General features: G+C 42.0%; 2 protein-coding genes across 2 annotated transcripts in view; one reads left to right on the forward strand and one right to left on the reverse strand.

Moving 5' to 3' along the window:
* vsir (V-set immunoregulatory receptor) overlaps nt 1-5,229 on the reverse strand; it is a 39,801-nt gene extending 34,572 nt beyond the window's left edge. Inside the window, exon 1 of the mRNA XM_084153639.1 lies at nt 4,978-5,229. Within this exon, the coding sequence (XP_084009765.1) occupies nt 4,978-5,068 (91 nt within the window). The 5' untranslated portion in view covers nt 5,069-5,229. The remainder of the gene's footprint in view (nt 1-4,977) is intronic.
* Nucleotides 1-20,118, forward strand: part of cdh23 (cadherin-related 23) — a gene marked incomplete at both ends in the record, with an annotated part of 695,931 nt that overhangs the window by 598,131 nt on the left and 77,682 nt on the right. The window contains 3 exons of the mRNA XM_084153635.1: nt 7,056-7,277; nt 10,137-10,256; nt 10,775-10,955. Coding sequence (XP_084009761.1) covers nt 7,056-7,277; nt 10,137-10,256; nt 10,775-10,955 — 523 coding nt within the window. The remainder of the gene's footprint in view (nt 1-7,055; nt 7,278-10,136; nt 10,257-10,774; nt 10,956-20,118) is intronic.

A 20,118-nucleotide genomic window follows, 5' to 3' on the forward strand; every position in this document is an offset into this window, starting at 1 on the left:
GCCTTCATTTTTTATTTTATTTTCAGTCATTTAGCAGACACTCTTATCCAGAGCGACTTACAGTTAGCTTTTTTTTTTTATACTTGCCCCCCGTGGGAAACGAACCCACATCCCTGCCGGCCAAACCCTCCCCTACCTTGGACGATGCTGGACCAATTGTGTGCCGCCCATGGGTCTCCCGTTTGCGGCCGGCTGCGACAGAGCCTGCACTCGAACCAGGATCTCTAGTGGCACAGCTAGCACTGCGAATCAGTGCCTTAGACCACTGCGCCACTCGGGAGTTGGTCGAATGGTCGAATTGCTGCAAAGAAACCACTACTAAAGGACACCAATAAGAAGAAGAGACTTGCTTTGGCCAAGAAACACAAGCAATGGACATTAGACCGGTGGAAATCTGTCCTTTGGTCTGATGAGTCCAAATTTGAGATATTTGGTTCCTACCGCCGTGTCTTTGTGAGACGCAGATTAGGTGAATGGATGATCTCTGCATGTGTGGTTCCCACCGTGAAGCATGGAGGAGGAGTGATGGTGTGGGGGTGCTTTGCTGGTGACACTGTTCGTGATTTATTTAGAATTCAAGGCACACTTAACCAGCATGGCTACCACAGCATTCTGCAGCGATACGCCATCACATCTGGTTTGCGCTTAGTAGGACTATCATTTGTTTTTCAACAGGACAAATACCGAAAACACACTTCCAGGCTGATGACCTGGCCTCCACAATCACCCGACATCAACCCAATTGAGATGGTTTGGTATGAGTTGGACTGCAGAGTGAAGGAAAAGCAGCCAACAAGTGGTCAGCATATGTAGGAACTCCAAGACTATTGGAAAAGCATTCCAGGTGAAGCTGGTTGAGAGAATGCCAAGAGTGTGCAAAGCTGTCATCAAGGCAAAGGGTGGCTACTTCGAAGAATCTCAAATATATTTTGATTTGTTTAACACTTTTTTGATTACTACATGGTTCCATATGTGTTATTTCATAGTTTTGATGTCTTCACTATTATTCTACAATGTAGAAAATGGTAAAAATATAGAAAAACACTTGAATGAGTAGGTGTGTCCAAACGTCTGACTGGTACTGTATATATTTCACTGTGACCTGCTGCTGACTGTCAGGCAGTGAGGCAGGCTGTTGCTGAGTGAGTGAGGAAGTGAATGGTGGGGAGGGCCGGAGGGGTGTATGTGTGTGTGTTGAGAGAGCAGCACAGCTATGGGCTGAGTCACGTGAGCGAGAGGAGAGAGCAGCATTAGTGCACGTTGTGAGTAGGCTATTGTAGGTAGGCTATTGTCATTATGGAGACACCTATTTCCAACCCATTTTCCATAAAACATATTAATACGCTAGAACTGATGCACATCAAGAAATAATGGAGACAAAGCACTGGAAAACGACTTTGGGCGCACTAGAACGCATTACATAAATTCGCTTGGAGGTGGTTTAAACTTTTAAACTGCATTCTAATGTTGACTGCTTAAAGAAAACTGTATCAAGCGAAGTGCTTTATGCATGCTCAGTTCTTGGTCTCGGGGGCTGCCCGAGTGGAAATTTGAAATGGAAGTTATGGAACTTCCTCACGTGGTTCTTTTTATGGGGAAAAGTCCTCAATGAAACTGACATTAGGCTAAATGTGGAGAATGATACATTTGTCTCTGTTGGCCATCAAGTAGCCTATTAATGTATATGCCATTGTAGGCTATCCTTTGATACAATACATTTGTTGAAATGACGATATCACTGGAGTCATTGTGCCACTTGTGTAGCCTACCTGGAGCTGACAAACCAATGTAATAAATAGCCTATAACTTCAGTTTATTGTTGTTGTAGCCTTGTGTTATTATGTAATTATTAATGGACATGTTTAGTTAATTAAATTGGAAATTATCAAAGCTCTATCGCAATTGCCGATCATTTGTTAGAACGCATTAGATTGACTGTAACAGTAGTCAGATTAGGCTACAGGTAAAACAAATTCAGAAGAATAAACACTGGCTGTTGTTGACAAGCATATTTAGTTCGTATACAGTGCATTCAGAAAGTATTCACACCCCTTGACTTTTTCCAAATGTTGTTACATTACAGACTTATTCTAAAATTGATTTAATTATTTTTTGTCCTCATCAATCTACACATGATAACCCATAATGACAATGCGAAAACAGCTTTTTTTTAAACAGAAATATCTTATTTACATAAGTATTCAGAGCCTTTGCTATGACACTCGAAATTCAGCTCAGGTGCATCCTGTTTCCATTGATCATCCTTGAGACGTTTCTACAACTTGATTGAAGTCCACCTGTGGTGAATTCAATTGATTGGACATGATTTGGAAAGGCAAACACCTGTCTATATAAAGGTCCAACAGTTGACAGCACATGTCAGAGCAAAAACATTTTACGTTTACATTTTAGTCATTTAGCAGACGCTCTTATCCAGAGCGACTTACAGTTAGTGAGTGCATACATTTTAATTATTAATTTTTTCAAACCAAGCCATGAGGTCGAAGGAATTGTCCATAGAGCTCCGAGAGAGGATAATGTCGAGGCACAGATCTGGGGAAGGATACCAAAAAATGTATGTAGCATTGAAGGTTCCCATGAACATAGTGGCCTCCATCATTCTTAAATGGAAGAAGTTTGGAACCACCAAGACTCTTCCTAGAGCTGGCTGCCCGGCCAAACTGAGCAATCGGGGGAGAAGGGCCTTGGTAAGCGAGGTGACCAAGAACCCGACTGTCACTCTGACAGAGCTCAAGAGTTCCTCTGTGGAGATGGGAGAACCCTCTAGAAGGACAACCATCTCTGCAGCACTCCACCAATCAGGCCTTTATGGTAGAGTGGCCAGATGGAAGTCATTCCTCAGTAAAAGGCACATGACAGCCCGCTTGGAGTTTGCCAAAAGGCACCTAAAGACTCTCAGAACATGAGAAACAAGATTCTCTGGTCTGATGAAACCAAGATTGAACTCTTTGGCCTGAATGCCAAACATCATGTCTGGAGGAAACCTGGCACCATCCCTACGGTGAAGCATGGTGGTGGCAGCATCATGCTGTGGCCATGTTTTTCAGCGGGAGGGACAGGGAGATTAGTCAGGATCGAGGGAAAGATGAACGGAGCAAAATACAGAGAGATCCTTGATGAAAACCTGCTCCAGAGCGCTCAGGACCTCAGACTGAGGTGAAGGTTCACCTTCCAACAGGACAACGACCCTTGAGTGGCCCAACCAGAGCCCAGACTTGAACCCGATCGAACATTGCTGGAGAGACCTGAAAATAGCTGTGCAGCGATGCTCCCCATCCAACCTGACAGAGCTTGTGAGGATCTGCAGAGAAGAATGGGAAACTCCACAAATACAGGTGTGCCAAGCTTGTAGCGTCATACCCAAGAAGACTCGAGGCTGTAATCGCTGCCAAAGGTGCTTCAACAAAGTACTGAGTAAAGGGTCTGAATATTTATGCAAATGTAATATTTCCATTTTTGTATTATTAAAACATTTGCTAAAGTTTCTGAAAACCTGTTTTCGCTTTGTCATTATGGGGTATTGTGTGTAGATTGAGGGGAAAAAAAAGAAATTAATCAATTTTAGAATAAGGCTTTAACATAACAAAATGTGGAAAAAGTAAAGGGGTCTGAATACTTTCCGAATGCACTGTACATATTTTTAATATTTAATTCAGTGATTGAAATGATGACCCCATCCTCAGTAACGTATTCCAGTAGGCTATTGGGAAACACAAGCACTTCTTACCTCTTAATCGCCTCGCTATTCATGTTGAATAAATTAGTCTTCATTTAAACTAAGCAAGCTGCTAAATCGTTCAGTTTACATCTTGCCTACATCTTGTCTAGGCTACTGTAGACTATCTGAAATGAGATGTAGGCCTATCAGGGGCTATAGGCTACCTGCCTTTATCAAAGCAAACCATGGCAAATTTGAATTACAATCATAAACCCAGACTTTAGTCTATAGCCTATGCCTATTTAAATGATGTCAATCTCACAAATGGGCCATTTGTAGTCTTAACATTTGGTAATAATAACAGTACAATTGGCAGAAAATAGCCTAACATTAGTTTATGTTCATCCAAGTTTTTCTTGCTCAGAGATTTCAAGATCCTCTATCCAACTTTCATCACTCAAACTCTCCGGTTGGATTTATCTATAGTTATACAAAGGTGTGCAAAGGGGATGTATAAACCTGGTTCAAGCCCTGAATGCTGATTGGCTGAAGGTCATGGTATATAAGACCATATCCCATGGATATGACTAACATTACTTTTTACTGTTGGTAACCAGTTTATAATAGCAATAAGGCACCCCCTGGGTTTGCGGTATATGGCCAACATACCACAGTTAACGGCTGTATCCAGGCACTCCGCATTGCATCATGCTTAAGAACAGCCCTTAGCGGTTGTGTATTGGCCATATACCATACCCCCTTGCGCAAATGATCTGGCGAGTTTAATATGGGTGAATTATCTTTTCTCTTGCCACATATTCAAATTCCTTTATTACATAATGTCATAGCTTGCGATCATTTTTGAATTGTTCGATACTACTGCACTGTTGGAGCTAGGAACACAAGCATTTCGCTACACCCGCAATAACATCTGCTAAATATGTGTATGTGAGCAATAACATTTGATGTATGTATTATTTTTAGGAAACCTGAATGATATATTCTTAATTGTCTCGATAACGTTATGGAAAAACATTTGATTGTATAAATATGGTAACTCCACTCTAAACTCTTGCTGAGGAAAAAAAATTGGGCTAGTTTTCAGGGCTTTTGGGTATGTTTTGAGTGGTCATTGGGCTACCTTGTAACCCTGTCGGTTATGCCTCGATAACATTAAATATTTCCAAGAACTTGTAAAAGTTCAAGGAAGAGAGTAGGCTATTTCGATTTAACGACACAAAGTAGCAACAAGCTCACACGCCCAGGGCGCATAGGAGAGATGGGATTGCTTTGCTTACCTCCAACCACGGTCGCCAGGTGAAAGTAGAGCAGAAACCTGAACAGCAAATGGATCCATAAAGTTTCTCTGCTGTATGATTCCCACGTCATTATTGTCTTCTGTCGTCTATGTAGCCTACTCTTGAATAATGTTCTTCCTTCAAACGTATTTTTATTGCCCTGCCGAATAACAGTTTTTAACGCGTGACACTCTATGCTACAATGTCACTAGTAAAAGTAAGTTACAAGTTGGCCTACCTAATTTTTTTTGACTTGATGTCTCACAGGAGGATGGACTGTTGGCAAAATAATGCAGTCCAACAAAAGCCGCCCATGCGCGCTGACTCCTCCCCCTACTCACACTCTCTTATAGCTGTTGAATGTTCCGCCATTCCAAAAACAACTGCAAAAGTGTATTTTGACACCTAATTGTACTTACAGTAGGTGGTTTGACTGATTTATTATATATATATATATATATATATATATATATATATATATATATATATATATATATATTATTTAATCCAAAGTATAAATTCAGTATTTGACCTTGGCTTCTGTGCTTTGTTACTTAATTTCCTGTGTGTGTGTGCGTGAAGCATGTGCATGTATCTGTGCCTGCAGTCCTGCGTGCACGCCCACAGCCCCACACACATAGGCCTACAGTTCGTGCACAACAAAACTGAAACATCAAACCAAGGTGCAGGGGAGGTCATCGGGCCCCCACATCACATATGATAGAAACGTGTAGATTGTCAGTAAATTAGCTTTAAAACTGCAACATTTTGCCTCCTCATGGCAAAATAGCAGGAAGTGTATTGTTTCAGAGTGGGGCGCAGTCTCAAATTTTGTTTATTTGATAGATAGAGAGGAGAGAGTTGCTGAAATAGCAATAGGACTAGATTCAAACCCATGCTGCATTGGTATGTGTTTTAGAGGCTTAGACCACTGGACCATAGTAGGCCACACTTTACTGTAAGGTGTACGAAACATTAGGAACAGCTGCTCTTTCCATGACATAGACTGACCAGGTGAAAGCTATGATCCCTTATTGATGTCACCTGTTAAATCCACTTAAATCAGTGTAGATGAATGGGAGGAGACATGTTAAAGAAGGATTTTTAAGCCTTGAGACAATTGAGACATGGATTGTGTATGAGTGCCATTCGAGACAATTGAGACAGTACAAAAAAAAAAGTATGAAAATGTAGGCAATCACTACTGTAAGTCACTCTTGATAAGAGTGTCTGCTAAATGACCAAAAAAATGTAAATGTAAATTGTGTATGTGTGCCACTCAGAAGGTGAATGGGCAAGACAAAATATTTAAGTGCCTTTGAACGGGCTATGGTAGTAGGTTCCAGGCACACCGGTTTAAGTGTGTCAAGAACTGCAATACTGCTGGGTTTTTCACATTCAACAGTTCCCCGTATGTATCAAAAATAGTCCAACACCCAAAGAACATTGAGCCAACTTGACACAACTGTGGGAAGCATTGGAGTCAACATGGGCCAGCATCCATGTGGAACGCATTCGACCAGACGAATTGAGGCTGTTCTGAGGGCAAAAGGGGGTGCAACTCAATATTTTGTGTATGGGTGGTCCTCTGTAGCTCAGCTGGTAGAGCACGGCGCTTGTAACGCCAAGGTAGTGGGTTCGATCCCCGGGACCACCCAAACACAAAAATGTATGCACGCATGACTGTAAGTCGCTTTGGATAAAAGCGTCTGCTAAATGGCATATTCATTCATATTCATTAGGAACGTGTTCCTAATGTTTTGTAAACTCAGTGTATGTAGGCCCTACCTTCAATAGAGAAATATATAACTTGCACCTATCGTATTACCAGGTGCATGGAGAAAAGCTTTTTTTTTTTTTAAGCCCTCGGTGAAGATCTACTGAGACCAAAACATTGTTATACAGTATATGTTATGGTATATTTGTAAAAGGGAAATCTATACATTTCCCGTAACATATAGATCTATCAAACATGTGGAGTGTTAAGATCACAAGTGTGCTAGAGTTTCTTTTTAATTCAATAGTGTATGTGCCCTCAACATGCTTTTTCTACATCAATTTTTGTGTTTCCCCACCAGTCATCGACCACCATCTACGTGCATATAGTGGATGAAAACGACAACGCGCCAGAGTTTCCAGAGGAGGAGTATGTGACGGTGCTGAGCGAGGGCCCCGACACCTTGGGGGCCACCATTGCCACAGTAACCGCCATCGACCCAGACGAGGGCCCCAACGGCACCCTCCGATACACCATCGACCACGGCAACCTGGCCATCACCTTCCGCATCAATCACATTACCGTAAGAATATGGACAGATATTTTACACTCAGGGGCGCAACTTTCACTGGGGACGGGGGGACATGTCCCCCCCACATTCTGAAATTGCATTTTTGTCCCCCCCCAGTTTTATAATTGGAATGTGATACAAAACAAGGCAACGGTGTGCTTTAGGACCATGCGGACGCCTCCGGGTGGTTGGGTAGGCTGTTTGGAGTGTTTATCTGACTGGATTTACGACCACCCAGACCCCACAGAGCGGGTTGACAGGCTGTGTGAAGGCAAAGCTTCTGGAAGGCTGGCTGGACCAGTACGGGAGAGTTGAGCATAGTTCAGTGTACGCGTTACGCTCTTTCACAGAGTTGTAAAAGGAACAGAAACTGGCTACTCTTTAGTTGACTGATGTAGCTGGCAAGGTAATTAACTGTTTTAAAAAATGAGTGTTTATTCGCAGTGCTGAGCTAGTATTGTAACTGACATGTAAAGTTAGCTAATGTTTCATCAATCTACACACAATGCCCCATAACGACAAAGTAAAAACAGGTTTTTATAAATTTTTGCAAATTTATAAAAATACAAAACGGAAATTTAACATTTACATAAGTATTCAGACCCTTTACTCAGTACCTTGTTAAAGCACCTTTGGCAGCAGTTACAGCCTCAAGTCTTCTTGGAAGTTTCTCCCATTCTTCTCTGCAGATCCTCTCAAGCTCTGTCAGGATGGATGGAGAGTGTCGCTGCACAGCTATTTTCAGGTCTCTCCAGAGATGTTCGATTGGGTTCAATTCCGGGCTCTGGCTGGGCCAGTCAAGAACATTCAGAGACTTGTCCCGAAGGCACTCCTGTGTTGTCTTGGCTGTGTGCTTAAAGTCGTAGTCCTGTTGGAAGGTGAACCTTGGCCCCAGTCTGAGGTCCTGAGCGTTCTGGAGCAGGTTTTCATCAAGGATCTCTCTATACTTTGCTCTGTTCATCTTTCCCTCTATCCTGACTCATCTCCCAGTCCCTGCCGCTGAAAAACATCCCCACAGCATGTTGCCAGGTTTCCTTCAGACGTGACGCTTGGCTTCCTGGCCAAATAGTTTAAACTTGGTTTCATCAGACCAGATAATTTTGTATCTCATGGTCTGAGAGTCCTTTAGGTGCCAAGCGGGCTGTCATGTGCCTTTTACTGAGGAGTGGCTTCTGTCTGGCCACTCTACCATAAAGGCCTGATTGGTGGAGTTCTGCAGAGATGGTTGTCCTTCTGGAAGGTTCTCCCATCTCCACAGAGGAACTCTGGAGCTCTGTCAGAGTGGCCACCTTCCTGACCAAGGTTCTTCTCCCCCGAGTCTTGGTGGTTCCCAACGTATTCCATTTAAAAATGATGGAGGCCACTGTGTTCTTAGGGACACAGCGGCCTCCATCATAGCGGCAGACATTTTTTGGTACCCCTCCCCACAATCCTGTCTCGGAGCTCAACTGAGAATTCCTTCGACCTCATGGCTTAGTTTTTGCTCTGACATGCACTGTCAACTGTGGGACAGTGCATGTTGTGGGACAGTGCAATTGAATTTACCACAGGTGGACTCCAATCAAGTTGTAGAAAGATTTCAAGGATTATCAATGGAAACAGGATGCACCTCAGCTCAATTTCGAATCTCATAGCAAAGGGTCTGAATATTTATGTAAATAAGGTATTTCTGTTTTTATTTGTAAAACATTTGCAAAAATGTCTGAAAACCTGTTTTCAATTCGTCATTATGGGGTATTGTGTGTAGATTTGATGAGAAACAATATTTGTTTAATCAATTTTAGAATAAGGCTTTAACGGTATAAAAATTTGGAAAAAGGGGATCTGAATACTTTTCGAAACCACTGTACTTAATAATCTCTTACCTAGCTTGATGACAGTGGGCATTATTGCTTACTTTTAGTTGATCTAAATAGAGACTGCTAGAAGGGCCATCGGTCATATTAGATGGTGTAGAAATGCAGGAAATGTGCTTTAGATGCCCCCAAAATTGGGAGGGGCCCTAGACCCTCTGCGAAGTTATGTTAATTTCTGCAAATAGCACTGCTGGGTGATTTAAAAAGCCATAGTCAATCGATCAATAATATAATAATACTCTTAGCAAAAAAATTTTTTATTTTATTTACAATATGTAGAATCTATGAGAATAGAAAGGTTCAGAACTTTTGTAAAACATCACAGCACAGTTGAAACATATATGGCAAATTTAATTCAAAACTGGATGGTGTTCAGAGATATATGGGAGGGGTTGAGTGGAGCTGAAGGATGGGACTAAAACAATTAGTTTACTCCAATTAGGGGAGGGATGGTAGGGTTAGGGGAAAATAATAAAGGAAAATATGTTTTACAAAATATATATATATATATTTACAAAGAAACATATGGGGGATTGGCAATAATGCAGACAATTAAATTGATGGAAGCCACAATCTATCTGCAATATTAACGCTGATATAACCCCCCCCCCAAAAAAAAAAAATAATAATAATATATATATATATATATATATATATATATATATATATATATATATATATATATATATATATATATATTGTTTTATTATGTCCTCCCCCACTTCTAAAACCACTTTTGTACTGTGCAGACCTTGATTCAAACACTATTTGAAAACCTTTCAGATAGTTTAGCTTGCCTGACTCAACCAAACCAATAGAATTGTTGCAGAAGTGCAAACTCTGCCCATCTGGCACTCCAGGCAGGCTAAAGCAAACACTCAAAGTATTTCAAAGATTTCAAAAAGTATTTGAACCCAGGTCTGGTACTATGTGTAGTTTGTGGACACACTGACTGTACAGTATTTAGTGTTGAGTGTGAAAGTAGTTGTCTTTTTGTGCATGGGTGTGTGTCCAGGGAAAGATTGTTGCAGTGAAGGAGCTGGACTTTGAGATCAGCAATGGACATTATGCACTTGTCGTCACAGCAACAGACCAGTGTCCCATCCATGCCCTCCGCCTGACATCCAGCACCACGGTGATGACAATGACAGAACACAGACACATACACACACACACACACACACACACACACACACACACACACACACACACACACACACACACACACACACACACATACACACAGCCTTGTACAGCTAACCTTGTGGGGACACACAATTCAGTCCCATTTAAAATGTCCCCAGTTGGTCAAATGTTTGTTAGTTTACTATTCTTATGGTGACTTCTGGTCCCCACAAGAATAGTTAAACACGTCTACACACACACACACACACAAACACACAAACACACAAACACACACACACACACATACACAAACACACACACACTACATGACAATCACTCTTTATACACTGCATGTTCATCATTGCATTGTTCTTAATGTAGTTTGTCCACACATCATATTGAAGTTGCAATTTGTTCATTATAATTATTTTTGTATCCAAAAAGTTAACTATCCCTTTAATCACATCATAAACATATATATAGACAATACAGATCTCTTAACAGGTTGTTTCTACCGGTCTTTTCCAGGTGTTGGTGAATGTCCTGGATGTGAACGATGTGACCCCCACCTTCCCCAAGGCCTATGAGGGGCCCTTTAAGATAACAGAGGGCCAGCCGGGGCCCCGGGTCTGGACCCTCAAAGCCACCGACCAAGACTCTGGACTCAACGGCAAAGTGGAGTACAGCATCACTGCCGGAGACCCCCAGAGTAAGTAGGGTGTGTGTGTGTTGGGGTTAAGGCTGTTACGGTGATGTATTCCATGTGACCGTTGAGTCACGGCAACTAGGCTTCTCCAAAACAGCGCTCTGATGCCCCTGATGGTCATTAGTAGCCTACCAAACTTGCCAACGGCCAGTCGCTAATGGCCTGGTACTCAGCACTCTTTTTAAGCAATAAGGCACGAGGGAGTGTGGTATATGGCCGATATACCACGGCCAAGGGCTGTTCTTATGCACGACGCAACGCAGAGTGCCTGGATACAGCCCTTAGCTGAGGTATATTGGCCATATACCACAAACCCCCGAGGTGCCTTATTGCTATTATAAACTGGTTACCAACATAATTAGAACAGTAAAAAGTATTTTTTGGTCATACCCGTGGTGTACGGTCTGATATACCACGGCTTTCAGCCAATCAGCATTCAGGGCTCGAACCACCCGGTTTATAATGTCAAATCAAAGGGAAATTGTATTTGCCACATGCGCCGAATACAACATTACAGTGAAATGCTTACTTACAATCCCTTAACTAACAGTGCAGTTTTTAAAAGAAAAATGTAAAATAAAAAGTGTTAATTAAAGAAATATAAAAGCTAATAACTAAAGAGCAGCAGTAAAATAAAATAACAGAGTCAATGTGCGGGGGCACCGGTTAGTCGAGGTAATTGAGGTCATATGTACATGTGGGTAGAGTTAAAGTGACTATGCATAAATAATAAACAGAGTAGCAGCAGCATAAAAGAGGGGGTTGGGGTGGGGTGGGGGGGCGGTACAAATAGTCTTAGTAGCCATGATTAGCTGTTCAGGAGTCTTATGACTTGGGGGTAAAAGCTGTTGAGAAGCCTATGACTAGGGTGGCTTGAGTCTTTGACAATTTTTAGGGCCTTCCTCTGACACCGCCTGGTATAGAGGTCCTGGATGGCAGGAAGCTTGGCCCCAGTGATGTACTGGGCCGTACGCACTACCCTCTGTAGTGCCTTGCGGTCGGAGGCCGAGCAGTTGCCATACCATGCGGTGATGCAACCAGTCAGGATGCTCTCGATGGTGCAGCTGTATAACTTTTTGAGGATTTGAGGACCCATGCCAAATCCTTTCAGTCTCCTGAGGGGGAATAGGTTTTGTCGTGCCCTCTTCACGACTGTCTTGGTGTGTTTAGACCAGGGGTGTAAAACATCCGGCCCGCGGGCCGGATCAGGCCCGCAAACCGGTTTAATCCGGCCCGCGAGATTATTTTGTAAAGTATAAAAATGTGCTGCAATTTTTCAATAAAAGAAACTGCTGTTCCAATTGCGTCCACTGGATGGCGCAATAGCAATTGTGTTAAGCAAGCAAACTGTTTATACCGGGGCAGAGCAAGTAGGTCAAGCAAGTGCAGCCAGTCCGGATGAGCTACTTTGTTTTGCCCGCGATATTTATTACGGCTTCTACTTTTAACATGATGTGCTTTGGCACCCTCATTGCCCCAATATGTCTCTGTCAAAAAAGAGAAAAGTGGACCAGAGTGTTCCAAGAAAAATGGTCATCCTCCTATTTATTCACGGAATTGAATGGGAAAGCTGTATGTTTGGTGTGTTCACAGCATGTTGCAGTGCTGAAATAATATAACCTTTGTCGCCACTATGTGAGTCTTCATGCCGACAAATATGACAACTTTCAAGGACAGCGGAGAAGAGAAGGTGAATGAACTGTTGGCGGGTCTGAAGAAACAGCAGTCTGTTTACTCACAGCCGAGACATCAGTGACGCTGCAGTGAAAGCTAGCTACCTCATTGCTAATGAAATCACAGTGGCTTCAAAACCATTTAGTGAGGGTGAATTTGTAAAAACATGCATGATGAAGGCAGCGGAGATTGTGTGCCCTGAAAAGCACCAGGCTTTTGCAAATATCAGCCTGACAAGAAACACAGTTGCAGACAGGATTTACGATCTTTCAGTGGATTTGGACAGCCAGTTGAAGCAAAAAGTAAAGTCATTTATTGCGTTTTCGGTTGCAATTGATGAAAGCACGGACATTACAGATGTTGCACAACTGGCTATTTTCATCCGCGGAGTTGATGACACATTGACCGTCACCGAGGAGTTCGTGGAGTTGGTGCCGATGACAGATACAACGACAGCAGCTGATATTTTCACCGCACTCGTCGGTGTGCTGGATAGGGTCGGAGTGGACTGGTCCCGCGCTGTCAGCCTGGCTACAGATGGTGCGCCCACAATGATTGGGAAAAAAGCAGGCGTTGTGACAAAGTTTAGAGAGAAAGTGCAATCTGCAAATGGAGGATGTGATTTTTGGACTTTTCACTGTATTTTGCAGCAGGAGGCTTTGTGTTGCAAGTCATTAAAGATGGATAGCGTCATGAAGGTGGTCATCCAAACTGTTAATTTCATCCGATCCAAAAGCCTGAATCACCGTCAGTTTGACAGCCTTCTCAGAGAGAAAGACCACATCTATGGCCTGCCATACCACACTGAGGTAAGATGGTTAAGCCGAGGTGCTGTGCTGAGGCGTTTCTTTGATTTACGAGAAGAAATTGTACAGTTCATGAAAGAAAAGGGCAAACCACGCCAAGCCAGTGGTGCGTGTGTCCAGTCCGGCACGGCCCGTGCCTGTTCCACCGGTTCCTGGTCCGGCACCGGTCAGCTGCTCCACTCCGGAGTCAGAGCAATCCGCTCCACCGTTGTCCAGTCCAGCTCCGGCCAGCGGCTCCAGTCCGGAGCCGGTAAGGTTTGGTCCACCGTCGTCGGGTCCAGCTCCAGTCAGCGGGACCAGACCAGGGGCGCAACGGGGAGGTGGAGAAAAGGTGGTGGTCACGCTCGGAGCCGGATCCGCCTCCGAGGCGGAATGCCCACCCGGCCCCTACCCTCTTGTGTTTGTGTGGCGCGGTCGCAGTCCGCGCCTTTGGGGGGGGGGGGGGGGGTACTGTCACGCCCTGGCTCTGGGGACTCTTAAATGTTGAGGCAGGGTGTGGATTTTCATTGTTTAGTTTTCTATGTTTTTGTTCTAGATCGTGGTGATCTATGTTGGCCAGGGTGGTTCCCAATCAGAGACAGCTGTAGCTCGTTGTCTCTGATTGGGGACCATACTTAGGCAGCCTGTTGGCACCAGTTAGTTTGTGGGATCTTGTTCCGTAAAGGTTTGTGTTGTTGTAACCTCAGGACTTCACGTATCGTTCATTTTGTTGTTTTGTTCGTGTGTTGTGTACTAAATAACATGTACGCTTATCACGCTGCGCCTTGGTTCCACAAGTCATCAGTCAACGTTTGTAACAACAGTCATGTGTGCATACATTTTTACGTATTGCTGGTCCCGGGGATCGAACCCACTACCCTGGCGTTACAGGCGCCATGATCTATCAATTGAGCTACAGAGGACCATTCTAAATCAAAACTAATTTCACCCATATATTATTTAGTATATGTAAAGACAAGATTAAGAGAATAGTCTCACTTGTAAATGATGTGCAGCGTGTGCAGTGTAAGGCAAGAAATGGAGCATGCATCTTTTTGCGACTTTTTCAAATCATAGTCACATGCATCATGTAGCCTAGCTCATAGGCCTATATGTTTTGGTAAGGTTTGTATCACAACTAAAGTGGCCAAATAACTCTAAGCATAGCCTATAAGCCTAGGACCCCTGAAAGGGTTGGAGAGCTCATAGCCTACAGAGCCTAGTGAAACGTGTTCTTTCAACCTGGTCTCAGAGCATTTCGTATTATTCTGTGTGTAAATCCGAGACACTCCATATAGTATGAAATGTTACGTTTCATATTGTATGTATTAATTTGTGGATGTCATCACCAATTTTGTATGATATGTTACGAATTACAGTCATATATGTTACGAATTAGCTAAATGTGTTATGTTACGAATTTGAAAAACATACAATATGTTACGAATTCCAGCTTGCTAACATTAGCTAGGCTAGGGGTTAGGGGTTAAGGTTAGGGTTAAGTTTAGGAGTTAGGTTAAAGGGTTAAGGTTAGGATTAGGTGAAGGGTTGGCTAACATGATAAGTAGTTGCAAAGTAGTTGAACATAGTAAGTAGTTGAAAAGTTGCTACTTAACCAAAATGCTAAAGTTGTCCATGATGAGATTCGAACTCGCAACCATTAGGTTGCTAAACGTTCGCCTTAAGTAACTATCTGCCATCTGTCTTCTATAACCATATGAAACGAAACATATCATACTAAATGAAGTCCCTCGGATTTATGTACATAATAATACGAAATGCTCTGAGACCAGGTTGGTTCTTTTAACCCCATTGTGCAATCGTGTGTGTGAAAACAGAGTTTTGACTTGCCACTATTTAAAAGAGGATCCCAGCTTTCTCATGCTGCTATATTTATTGCTCAATTCTGAAAATTAAGCACGTTAATCCATAAAAATGTAACCACCGGAAGTGCTTCCTCCATTCGAACTAGTGCAGGCTATGGATGACACATTTTTGTGGGCCATTTTAAATAAAAAATTATTCCACACATATATTAGTAGGTTATATGTAAAGACCAGATTAAAGTGAGAGTAGTCTGATGGGTGAGAATATTATCAAGTGCTTGTCATTGTGAATGAGAGACTGATGAAGTGTGTGCAGCCTGCGCAAGAAACAGAGCAGAGTGCATGCCTTCATTTAATAAGCCTTTTTTCAAATCATCATTAGAGTCGCATCATACAGCCTTAGAATGTATTAGAAATCAAAATATTTAGCCTATGTTTTGTATCACAACTAAAGTTGAATAGCCACGTGCTCACTCCCTCAGAAATTGTTTGGGGAAAATATCCTTTCTATTTTACTAAGCTATGTTCAATTGTATTCTTCTTACTATAAAATAATATAAAATAATGCTACGGGAATTATAAGCAAATCTTGTCTGCTAAATGAACTAGTGTAGCCCACAGCCCCAGATCAGGACCTGTAACAACAGTAAATATAATAACACTGGTAAATGTAATAACTTTTCTATTTGTAATAGCTTTTTTATTTTTTCTATCTTGCCGGTAAACGTAATAAAATGTTGAACAGTAAACAACTTTTTCCAGTAAATGTAATAAGTTATTACATTAACCGGTGGTTATTACATTAACCAGTGAGTAACAACTTTTTTAAAGAAATAATGTAATAACTTCAACCTATCATGTAATAACCGAAATCAATGTTTTGATGTACTTCTTTGCTCATTTTGATGCACATACCACCACCCACTGCCAATTACAACTAAAACTGTTGCAGTGACTGTATTACAGCATCATGAATCATAACCGCAGTAAAATTCTTCTGGAAAAAAAATTCTCAATTTGTCTGTCATAGTTGATGTGTACCTATGATGAAAATTACAGGCCTCTCTCATCTTTTTAAGTGGGAGAACTTGCACAATTGGTGGCTGACTAAATACTTTTTTCCCCCACTGTACAGTTAGGGTGGAATGTCAGCTGTCACGCAGCGAGAGCATGCTCCTCAAACAGTGGTTGGGGCATGGATTGAAATAAGTGTTCTTATATTTATTTCTCAGATGCTCATATTAAGCACATGCTCCACTATAAAACCGAGGTAGTATATCTGTCTGCAATAAAGCCCTTTTGTGGAGAAAACCTCATTCTGATTGACTGGGCCTGGCTCCCCAGTGGGTGGGCCTGGTTGCCAAGTGGATGGGCCTATGCCCTCTCATGCCCACCCATGGCTGCACCCCTGCCCAGTCATGTGAAATCCATAGATTAGGGCCTAATTAATTTATTTCAATTGACTGATTTCCTTATATGAACTGTAACTCAGTAAAATCTTTGAAATTGTTACATGTTGCGTTTATATTTTTTGTTCAGAATAAATCTAAACAAATTTTACATATTAGTAAAGACAAGACTCAAGTGAGAAAAGTCTGATGGGTGAAAATATGATCAATAGATGAGAGAACAGCTGTGCAGCCTAAGGCAAGGAACAGAGCTCAAGCTTTTTTTGCGACTTTCTCAAATCATCAATAGCCTATAGTCTTATCATGCAGCCCATATATGTTTTGATTTCTATGACATTCTAAGGTTTGTATCATTCACAACTAATGTTGCCAAATAACTCTAAATCTAGAGTATAGGACCTGTTTCAAATTATCACTTTTACGCACTTCATATGCGCACTCGCTCCAGAATGGGAAAAATATCCTTTCTATTTTATTCAGCTAAGTTCGATCATATTGTTCTTACTTTAAAATCATATAATATAAAATAATGGCATGGGACTTATAAACATATTTGTAATCTAAACAAACAAGCCTACAGCCTATGGCATGGAGCATAGCCAGATAACATACAGTAGGCCAACTCATATTCTGTTCTTCTGAAATACATTTTCTTTATGTCATAATGTTTCTTTAGACTTGACCAAAATAAATAATGGATTTATTGTGATGGTGTATATTCAGTTGATTTATTATACTTTTAAAAATGTTGATGTTGCAAAGGTGCGCATCAGCGGCTTGTATGTAGCTTGGTGGCGATACAGTACTAAACGTGTTTATGTTAATTAACGTTAAATTACCTGGAGACCGGCAGTCTTTTGTATGACAATAACCATCTGACAAAATTTCATGAACGCGACAGCCTTAATTATAACACAAACAGGGTAACTCATGCTCATTGTCGTGACGTGACGTTCATTATTGTGATGACTATTATTTATCGAATATTTACCTAATATGTTTAATTGTTACCAGATTAAATTAATCATGTAACAATTAACTCATTAGGAATTTGGGGCACCACGGGAAAAGTTGTTTAACAAGTTACCGTTTCCTGAATTAACTCTAAAGATATCTAGATATCTCTCATAATTTAACAGACATTTATTAATAATTTACCTCATATCAGTCTCATTCTGAAAGTCGTAGACTCTTTAAGTCTGCACGAACCCGGGTCTTACTGATCATTCCGTACCACACAAATTGATTTAATTATTTATTTACTAACTTATTAAAATGATAACACAAGATACATACACGTATACAGTATAGGTAGGGATTAGAAACTTAATACAATGAAAACGGGTCCCTAGCGGACTAACACAATATGACACTTGTTACAAAAGATGGCGAGTTAAAGAGAGAGAAAACACTTGGATACACATGGTCCTACGCTCACAGTTTTATATATTTTATTTTATTTTATTTAACTAGGCAAGTCAGTTAAGAACAAATTCTTATTTACAATGACAGCCTACACCGGCCAAACCCGGACGACGCTGGGCCAATTGTGCGCCGCCCTATGAGACTCCCAATCATGGCCGGTTGTGATACAGCCTGGAATCGAACCAGGGGGTCTGTAGTGACACCTCAAGCACTGAGATGCAGTGCCTTAGACCGCTGCGCCACTCGGGAGCCCAAAGTAATCCTAATAGCTTGCCCCGAACTGCCGCCCGTTTGGTAAGACGTAATGCATGTATTTACATGTTGGAGGTCTTCGTCGTTTATCTATGTTGGACCCAGGCCTTCGTGGGAAGGGGTCGATTGGGCCTTCTCTTTCGGATGGGCTTTTACATGTAAGGCTCAGATTGTCCACAAGAGGTCACAATGTCCTTCTTCTTAGTTGTCTATTTACTTTCACTCGTTCTGGAAGCGATCTTCTGAGGACGGTGTGGCATATCAAGAAGCGGATTAAACAGCATGACCATTAGACAGCTGGGGACAATAAAAGGCCACTTCTCTTTCGGATGGCCTTCTCTTTCGGATGGCCTTTTAGATGTAAGGCTCAGATTGTCCATAAGAGTTGTCTGTTTACTTTCACTCGTTCTGGAAGTGGTCTTCTGAGGACGGCTAATCAGCCGTGTCGATGATCCCCTGTGGGGTGATGAGAGCAGTGTAGTAGACAATGGTTTGAAGAGAGTAACAGGATGGTCCCACTTAAATTCACCTTCTTAGATACAGTACTTAGAACAGCTACTCAGCTGTAACATTGATTATTAGTGGAGGCAACTTTGTCGTCTTCACCTCGTGTTGATTTTCACGGTCGGGACCAAAATGGACCTCGCTGTAGCTTGAGGTCCTTCTAGTCTGATCTGATAATTCTTAACTCAATCTTTTATGCAATCTGGTAAAGAGGGGCGTTTCCATCATTCTGACACGCTCTCTGAGCTCCCTCGGGCATGGCTAGTTACGAGGCAAAGTATTATCATCACTATGATCTTGTTAGAAAGCTAAAATCACATTCTTATCTTCACGAAAACATTGTCTTCCTCCTTGATATGTTCTACACAATGTATAGGATGTAAACCTGATATACACAGTGTAAAATCTCTTCAAGTCACAATGTTTTCGTTATAACGCCTTTATACAATTTTTAATGACATCACAAAATATAAATTAATTTTCCATATTCCATTTCTCATCATTCCCAACAATTGGATGTTGAAATGTGGCAGTGTTAAGGTGTCAAGATCGGCACAGACCCCCCCCCCATACCAAGTTCACTGGGGGTATGTCAGTTGATGATGCCGTCGTCATCGCATAACATATTGCATGTAGCCTTCAGTGGTGTAAGCGGAGTTATTGCGATTTGTGACCAGATTTTGTTGGATTTCCAATCCATCAGTGGTACCAAACAGTCTATTAAATCCATCCCAATCAGCATATGCTTGGTGTCAATGCTAGTCACGTACACAGGGTGGACAAGTGACATGCTTTCGAAGTTCAGTTTTAGTAGGATACGCTTGGTAAGAGGCGATGTAGCCTGAGTGAAACCTCAAAGTTTAGTGTTGCATCGTTCCGTTTTTAACCAGCGTTTCGCTAGGTCCACTGCCCTTTTGAGTTCATCCAGCAAAGGTTGAGATATGAGGGAAATAGTTGAACCCGAATCAATCAGTGCATCACAGGTCAAATAGTCCTCTAAGAGAGCTTTGAGGTATGGCAGAGTCAGTTTTTCTTGTCATATCGCCAACAAAGTGGAGTGGGTGGGCAGAACAGAGTGGTGAGTTATCTGTGTCGATTTTTAAGACAGATTGTTGTACTTCGTGACCCAGTGGGTCCTCTATCGGAATGGGAGAGGAATCAGCTGTTGCAACGCTGCTTAGCTTGTGCGTCGCAACATCTGTATCATGGTCTCCAGACAAAGCCCATGGGCTTGTGTCTAGATCGAGCGGGCCCTGGACTGGGATTTGAGTGAGGGCGGGGTTAAGGGGAA

This window comes from Coregonus lavaretus (genome assembly GCF_964263955.1).
Source record: "Coregonus lavaretus genome assembly, chromosome: 36".
Lineage (NCBI taxonomy): Eukaryota > Metazoa > Chordata > Actinopteri > Salmoniformes > Salmonidae > Coregonus > Coregonus lavaretus.